The sequence below is a fragment of the Sebastes fasciatus genome, chromosome 13 (assembly GCF_043250625.1).
Source record: "Sebastes fasciatus isolate fSebFas1 chromosome 13, fSebFas1.pri, whole genome shotgun sequence".
Taxonomy (NCBI): Eukaryota; Metazoa; Chordata; class Actinopteri; order Perciformes; family Sebastidae; genus Sebastes; species Sebastes fasciatus.
In genome coordinates this window covers 21,173,211-21,182,099 of record NC_133807.1, presented here as the reverse complement: position 1 = coordinate 21,182,099, position 8,889 = coordinate 21,173,211, and the positions used below count along the sequence as shown (strand labels likewise).

Below are 8,889 nucleotides of genomic sequence, written 5' to 3'. Positions count from 1 at the left end.
AGTAATGGACTCAATATGCTTTGTTTTATTGGTGCAAATGATCCCCATCTGTAGCTCTTTTTAATGATGCAGCACAATCTTATCATTTAAAGCTCATTATTATTTCGTGGACCCCCTGACAGAGTGCCACTGACCCTACTTTGAGCATCACTGCTCTAAAGCGTGTCAATATTTTTTGGCATTTGGAATGCTAGAGTTTCGACCAACGGAAAATAACAGTGAAATATCTACGGAGATGTCCGTCTCAACTTGTCTCTGTTGCACAATACCACAGGAATGAGATCACCAAACCACCTCAGTTATTTAGCAATCCAGTAGGAGTAAATTAGTGTGTTTACCTAACAGGCCAGGTCCAATAGGAAACTGCTGGAACCTGTTTAACTCTGCCACAGACAGGCTAGGGTGTGTCAGTTTTATCCCAGAGGGAAAAATACAGCAGTGTTTGTTCTCATGGTCTTCTTTTTGTGTGTGTTGAAAGAGGGTGTAGGCTGTTTGGGGGTTGTGTTACAAGTGGGAGGGTTTCCTGAGTGATGGCATACACCCTCGTTTAAAAAAAAAAAAAAAAAACTACCGGCACCTCCCTTCCAGGTAACTTTTCCCACTTTGAGATTTGGAGGCACCAGCAGAGGTTCTCAGCAGGTAAGTCACTTACAACATTTTTGAAAAAAGACTTTAAATAGAACTTGATACGAGGCAGTAGCTACAGAGAATGGCTCATTAGCTAAACATAAAGCTATTTGTAGAGGCACACAGAAGCCTGATGGGGCATTTGTTTGATTTGTATCTTATATTTGTTGATAAAAGCGGTGATCATCTTCTCTAGTGTTTTCACTCTAACTTCATTATTGCATGCTACTTAGTGCTGTAATTGAAGAAGTGCACTCTCTAATGAGGCAAAGAGAGTCTGCAGCTACTCTCGGATTGTTCACAACTGCTTTGAGATCTCATTAGCCTCTTGAAATGCATCATTCGTGTGCACTTTTTAAGGTCAATGTAATGCCAATACAGCATGTCAGCTGAGCAGAGGTCAGGGAGGTGTTTTATATCGTAGTAATTCTCATGATTCCCAGTGTGTTCAGGGGCGGAGAGGAGTGCTGTAGTCACAGCTGTGATGTCGTTCAGTTCAGATGGTTAAAACTTACATTACCTTTTTGTTTTACAAGCGGATCTCACACACCCATTCCACCATAATGGAGACAGCTGAATCTGTAGCAGCCGATGTGGACAGCAAGAGAAGTGTTACCATTGAAATCGTAAATCTCACTAACAACTACTGCCTCATCAACCCCAAGTAAGCACCGACTGCTTTGTCATTTATTTTTAAGGCTTGTTTGAAACGTATTAGAACATGTGTTTAATATATATGTGTCTGTTTGTGTACAGGGTTTACCTTGAGAATGGGGAGACATACAACCCACCTCAGCCCACAGTGCGGCCACTAAAGTCAGAGGTCTGCACTTTCGCAAAGGGCGGCGGTGCAACCGGCAGCATTGGTGTGCTGACCTACGACCTTTTCGAGAGGTCAAAGAACGGCTTCATTGAAAACCTGGCCATTATGTTCTCCGTTCCGTGGGACTACAACCTGTACAAGAACTGGTTTGCGGTGGGCATCTATAAAAACGGCCGTAACTGTGATAAAGAATTGTACAAACAAATGTACTACGAGAAGAAACAGCATGAGAATGGGTTTGTCAGGGAGGAGGCCACTGGTTCAGGAATCAATCATGTGGGCAACTACCTAGATATCAAGGCCACAATGAGTCCCCTGGAAAATGCCATTATGAAGGTGGAGGTGTGGGATAAGCTTTTTACACCCGTGCAGCAGACGTACTAGAGACCCCTCCTAACCAGTTTGAGTCCCATCAACAGAATTCCTCCCTCCACCTGAAGCCGTCGGCACACATGATTTAACAGATGTATTGTTGCTGACACGTGTCTGTATCCCTGTGTATTACCCCCTCAGTAAATCAGCTTAAGATCATTGTTTAGTTTGTTTATAAATCCAGGCGGCAATAACCTCCCCCTTTATAGCCGAAGCCTCCGTCTCCTTCTATAGCATCCAGTTTTAAAATGGCATCTTTAGAAATGAAAATCAAAGGATGACTCACGGAGGACGAGAGCTTAATAAAACACACTGAGGGCTTGTCTGTATTTACCTTCACACTGTAATCTCAGAAATAAAATAAACCTCTCTACTGAAGCTATTTGTGTGTGCATGTGTGATGATTGAGTTCAGAAAAGTGCTTAAAAAGATAATTAAGATTGAAATGTTTGAATACAAACTATATTTTGAAGTGGAATTTAGATTGTAAAAGAGACAAAGGGTGCAGTTTTTCTCCATATGAGAGCAGCATACTGTAGGGACACACCCATATCCATCATTGCCAACACTATTTACAGTACACCAAACATCATGTGAAAATGTAAGACTTTATAGAGCTGGGTTTAACATGCATCATATTTAAATGATATATTACATGTTTGGCATTTTGTTCAAAATTAACACCTTCAGCACAGTTTTTCAAAACATATATGATTGTGAAATATTTGTGCACCTGTTCTGTAGTGTATTTCTATAAATATATAAGTAACCTGCAGATAAATTATAGAGTTGTGAAGCAGCTATAGCACAATGTAGAAAGGACACAACAGACTGAGCAGACTGACCTCTACAAATCAGTTTAAAAAATAATAAATATATCCTAGATAATGTCTCAACGAACACCTACATGAAAACAAACAGTAAATTCTTGGCTAAATAAAACCTTGTGTCATTAAAATGTGTTTTTAAGAGACTCCGTAGAACAGTATTTGTACTCAGATTTTGAGATAAAGAGGGTTTTTATTGCTGGCCGTCCTGGCATAACCAGAGGGAACACTAAAATCTCTTCAGTTATGTGGTTATTGTTGAGAACACATAGTAAACTCAAGGAGAAAATGAATAGATATTTGCTTTTTTTTTTTTTAATTATGATTCTGGCAGGAACTACTATGAGGTATAGGAATGCATTTAGGTGGAGACCCCATTATCGTGACTGCTCAGCAGCTCATCACACCTACTAAAGGCTTTATAATTCTTTAACTGGGGAGAAATTGCAATCTTGACGTGTTATCTCATCATCTAACAACTTGTTTGGCAGTAATGGCACAGCACATTAACCTCAGGAAAATATAGTATTCTAAGCAGGACAGCGTGTCAGCTGTTAATTTACATCGCAGGTGAAGTTCCCCCGGTTTTATTCCGTATCTCAACGCTGCATTCGTTGATTCTGTTTTCCCGTTAGATTCATGATGCTTTTGCTGCATTAACTGTTCAGCCACAAAGACGCCCAGATCAAAGGTTTTTGCTCACTGTCACCGTTGCATTTGCATAAAAGCCATCCATAATCTAGAGGCATAAACTAGGCCCGTTTAGGCTCAATCCCTGAAGCATTGTTGAGTAGTGTATCGGAAGATCCCTATAAACAGATGAGGGACACTAAGCAGAAACTTTTGTTTGTCACAGCTTTAAAATTTGCACACGTTCCTTTCAGATTTTCCCTTTCAATCTCTCCTCTATGTTTACTATACCTGCGAATAAGTCTCCTTTCATGTTTTGTAGTATATTGTTCACTGTGTGTGGTTGTGAGGGAGTACTTTTGTGTTTGTGTCTGCGTATACGTACAGTAGATGTGTTTGCACATGCATGGATATTTTGGATATGTCTTTTGTGCATTATATGATTCATATTTAGGAAGTCTGAATTCAAGAACAGAGTGGGATTAGACTTCTTAAACAGGAAACACAAAAGATATGTGGAAAATGTATTTTCCCGTGTAGATAAACTTAAGAAGCTCAGCATTTGTGGATGGAAACTGATGCTATTTACCACTAAACAGGAGTGAATCTAGCTGTTTGTCATGGTAAAAAGCTTCTGTCAAAACCCTTCCAGGATGTTAAGTGGAGAGGGACGTGGATGAGTGCAGGTGCACCATCGAAGTGACAAAAAAACAGCTGATCACACTAAAACAACAGTGATGCTCCAGCTGAAGCCACTGCAAGATGAGCAGAGGTGAGAAAAAAACTGTCATGATTTTACCATATCAAAGAAACTCCCTTTTAAATTTTGAAAGCATTATCACTTGGTATTTCCTGTGTTTTGTCAACACACTGTTGAACTGTAGTTTCCACGCTATGAATAGAAAAAGGCTGAAGAGTGAAGCAAACAAGCAGCATGCATCTCCTCTCTTTGTACTTGAAGTCTCTATTTACTTCCCCTGTTGTCATCGACACCTGTTATCAAGACTGTACAGTGGCTGGGTCTCTTCAGAGCATGAACAAATTACAAGAACATTTTAATATTTCAGACTCACTCAACAAAACTGGTTCTGCTGATCAACACAAAGCTCATGCAAAGTAACTGGACGAGTCTGATCATAATCTGTCCGCATTAAACATTCAGCTTCCAAGTTTGTATTTCAGTCATTCTGTTTGCTCTGATATGAAGCCGAAGCACATGAGAGCTGTATTGTGTATTTACTCAAACTGGGCGCGTCCAAACAGAAGCATTTGAATGTCAATGACTGGAGGTTTGGGTGTGAACGGCAGCTCTTTTAAACCGCTGCATGCGCATAGATACAATCAACAGCAATATACAATACAGATTCTTCTCTCATCAAAGAGAATAGGGCCATTTTTGAGTGCCTTCAACTACTAAATAAGCTCTCAAAGACTGCCATCTAGAGGCCACCTCTCATATCAAGTGTGCTCACACAGTATACAGCTTTACTGCTCAAAGCAAGTCTCTATAGATCCTACAGTGACAGTAAAATATAATGTATAGATTCAGAGTGTGGGCTGCAGTGGTTAGCACTGTTGCCTCACAGCAAGAGGGTTGCAGGTTTGAACCTGTCTTGGGGCACTTCTTTGTGGAGTTTGCATGTTCTCCCCGTGTTAGCGTGGGTTTTCTCAGGGTTCTCCGGTTTCCTCCCACAGTCCAAAGACATGCAGGTTAATTGTAGACTCTAAATTGCCCGTAGGTGTGAATATGAGAGTGAATAGTTGTCTGTCTTTATGTGTCAGCTCTGTGATAGTCTGGCAACCGGTCCAGGTTGTACCCCGCCTTCACCCAATATCAGCTGGGATCGGCTCCAGCCCCCCGCGACCCTGGATAGGAAAAGCGGTTACAGATAATGGATGGATGCAGATAATCAGAGTGTTCAATGACTTGGTTCAATGGTTTTAAATAGAAAAGTTTGTGTCCTTAGAAACATCATCATTATTAGCAGACAGTTGCTGCAAGCTGCAAGTGAGCAGCGTCAATGTAATGTTAAGTCCACTAAAAGTGCTTGTTTTTGCCACTGACAGGCTCAGATTGTTATTATAAGTGTCTGACAACATTATGGAAAGGACCCGACAGAGAAATGAAATGTTTTTCTGACATTTCGCTTGATCCGGTCTGTCTGTTATTGTGTCCCGCTCAAGGAGAAATCTCGTTGTGAAATCTGAATATCCGTATACTCTGGCTCAAATAAATACGGGTTGCCATCAAATTCAAAGACCTCATCCGCATTGTCGAAATCATCTAAATATTCAGCTATGACATTGAAAATCTTTTAGATAACACTAAGCTACGTTTTCTGTTCTCCAACACATCAAACTCTGCCCAGCTGGCACTCGCGTTTCCACCATGGATGTATTCCACTATTCCACCGTTGTCTTCCGGCAACACGTCACCTTGCGAGATTTCACAATGAGACTTTTCCTTGAGCGAGACTCTTTCCATAATGTTCTTGAACACTTAATAATAATAACAATCAGAGCCTGTCATGGCAAAAGCAAGAACTTTTAGTGGACGTAAATGACGGTGCCAGCTTGCCCCAATACAGCTGCCGTCTACAGCGCTTTCCCTCAATACTGGACCAATTTCTGAAATTGTTGTCACTATTAGTCAGTTAGACACAAAAATATGGTAGGGTCCAGGTTGAAAAAGGCTGAAGTTACCCTTTAATCCTGCTATTCCTGGCTCCTAACAGGTCTTGACATTCAGCAGAGCCTGAGTAGTTCACTGTGTGTCCGCCCTGATGTGTGTCAGGCAGCAACCTCGTCATCGGAGCTCAATTACAGGCCGCAAGCTCAGTCAGGTTCCCCGCTAGAGGGTAAAACAATAAAGTCAAATATAGTTTTTTTAAGATAAGCTGGAGTTGCATTATTCTGCATATTTGTTTTGTTTTTTCTGCGGGTCATATTTCGCAGACTGTTCATAATTCCTTTGTATGAGATGTGAAGGTCGAAGGTCATGTTATTACCAGCAGGCTTTGGAAATTGTCTCATCATGTTAGCTTGTTATTTTGCAACTTCTCATCATGCAGATGTGTATCATGTAACAATACAGATAACCTGAGGGAGGACACTCAGTGTTCTCTACAGTACTCTTATTCTTATTACAAGAAGCTGACATGCCATGATGCTTCTTCTTTTGATGCCTCTAAGGCTGTAATAAATATTGTTTTAAAATGTCACAAACCAATTCCATTTCCTAACTTGTATTAAACCATCAAAATGTTTTTGGCATTTATGTTATCACCCCTACAGTGTTCTTTAACCCCAAATTACTTTAAGACTTTTTCATTTGTCCAGGGTACACACTAAGTTAAAGTATGTAAACTAAAGTACATGAGCAGTGATCGTCACCTATATTTCATAGAAATTGAGCTGTCCTTGTTGTTTTTTTTCTTTTGAAAATACAAGATAATAATACTAACTACTACTCTCATAGCATTGTTTTCAGCTGTTTTCATCCAAAAGAAGCACTTAAATCATGATTTATGCTGCTCGCTCATTACCAAACAGCAAACAGACTAAGTCGGGGACTAGCTGGTAAATATAGTGGAGCATTTAGCAGCTAAAGAGTCAGGTTTGCCTCAAGCGTTAGCGGAGACAAAAAAAAACAAAGCTAAAAGAGAGTAAATATTGGATTTACATTATTTACATTCTTCAAGTGGCCAGAAACAAAACTCCAAATGAATGCAAATGTTGCTCTTTCTGCAAGGCAACCGTGTGCTAACAAGTTCACATTATACTTGATGCGTGATAATGTGTCAGTTTTGTGTTCACAGCTCATTTACGCTGCCTCCAAGTTGTGACAAAATGGGTTAGTGCAAATTTTAATTATCCATGAGTAAATTACTTTCGAGAGACTTTCCATAATCCCGAGTGTCTACAAGCCTAGATTCAAGTCTTCAGTGGTGACGTGATGATCTATTCCTGATATGGTATGTTAAAGCTAGGGGCGGCAGCATTGGAGAAACTAGCAAGAGTATGCTAGATATTGAAATTATCCAACCGAATAACCGAGCCCAGTATTGCCAACTCTTTTCCAATGACAGTAGCTAGCAGCAGTAGCTCCGAAAGTCACACAAACTAGTGAGAAAGTCACCAAGTCTGCAACACTGACAGTCCGTCCCTCCAAAGACTCTCCCTCAAAATTATTATAATGATGGTAAACATCAAACACAGGACTTTCAACCAGGAGACCGCTGTTTATGGCCCGTGGGAAAGTAAAAGTAAACATTTACTTATTTTGTCACGTCAGTTATTTGTGACTCGTTAGTATTATTAGTCCCATGAGTCACGTGAGTCGTTAGTCAGTGAAGTTAACAACACCCACCATCGTTTCCTAACCCTAACTAAGTGGTTGTGTTGCCTAAACCTAGCTTCCTGTGAAAACTGAAGTTTATTTTGAAAGGACACTATGCATGTAACAAGCGTACATTGACACACCGTCCCTGACACGTCCAAAAGTAACGCAAGAGGAATGAGAAACCTAGTGCGTCGGTATCCAATGCCGTGAGGCACTGACCAAGGGGGGTTATTTGACGAGTTGGGAGCGAGAATGTTGTTGTGTCGACGAGCTTATTACAGTCCTTCGACAGCCACAGAGCATTTGATTTATTGATTGCTGTTGGGATGTAATGAGAATTCCAACAAATTTAACAAAACAGGTTTATAAAATACATTACCTACCCTTTCTTTAATACTGGTAAAATAATCCTATTCAGTACGTGATTAGTTTGCTGTTGATTTTGTTCTCTGTTGTCACCAATGGCAGCTTTTAGGTGTACTCCCAGAGCCGGCAACACCTGTCAATGCATTGTTTTAATCTCTTGATTCAGATTTTCGCCTCAGCTGTCGCCATATTGATAGCCGTGCGGAGGCAATAGAAATTCACCTTTGCAATTTGGCACCTTTGATGTTGACCTTCACAGGTCGGTGCATGCCCTGCTCCTTTTCCACCATCATCGAAGAGCTGAAGTATATTTCTGCCTCTTGTCACTCAAATTTTCAGCTGGCAGTGGAACATGGTTGTTCATGCTCTGTATTTGTGTGAGTTTATTCTGACTGATCGAGCAGCAGCAGTTCTGATGTCAAACCTACTTGAACGTACAGTCATCTGCTGCCAGCTCGGTGTCATCCAGCTGTAGGGTCAGCTCTGACACAGCAGCGCCAGCTCAGCTGCCTGGATCTCACACAGCAAAGTAATTACTCGTGTCACACTGAATGACTCGCATCGATGGGTGCAATCTTTTAATTTTCACCAAGTCTGGCAAAACTTCAGCATGTGTTCTAATAAACTAGTCGGCGTGAACAACGTCTAATTCAAACAGATTTTTATGAATAAAAACATCTATAAAACCGACGAGATATCAATAACTCATCAATAACTTGGCGTAGACTCCAGGAAGCTGACTTTCTCTGGCCACCTGGAGGTTGACCAGCTGTCGTCATTGATGCTGCTGATGAATGCTCCTTCATATGAAGCAGTGAGGCTGACACCGTCAGCCACCTCTGTTATTTCAGCCAAAGTCCCCAGCCAGCCACACTACTAAGTCTGCCAAAGGTACCAGCGGT

At 40.9% G+C, this 8,889-nt stretch overlaps 1 protein-coding gene across 1 annotated transcript; it reads left to right on the top strand.

Annotated features, from left to right (window-relative positions):
* Positions 1 to 497: 497 nt before the first annotated feature.
* apnl (actinoporin-like protein) lies at positions 498 to 2,204 on the top strand. Its single transcript, XM_074656126.1, has 3 exons — positions 498 to 639; positions 1,164 to 1,291; positions 1,384 to 2,204. The coding sequence occupies exons 2-3, from the start codon at positions 1,191 to 1,193 to the stop codon at positions 1,832 to 1,834; spliced, it is 552 nt and encodes a 183-aa protein (XP_074512227.1). The 5' UTR covers positions 498 to 639; positions 1,164 to 1,190; the 3' UTR covers positions 1,835 to 2,204.
* The last annotated feature ends 6,685 nt before the right edge of the window (positions 2,205 to 8,889 follow it).

Coding starts and splice junctions, on each gene's coding strand:
- apnl (XM_074656126.1), top strand. CDS start 1,191: ATGGAGACAGCTGAATCTGTAGCAGCCGATGTGGACAGCAAGAGAAGT. Junction 1,292..1,383: donor TACTGCCTCATCAACCCCAA/GTAAGCACCGAC, acceptor GTTTGTGTACAG/GGTTTACCTTGAGAATGGGG.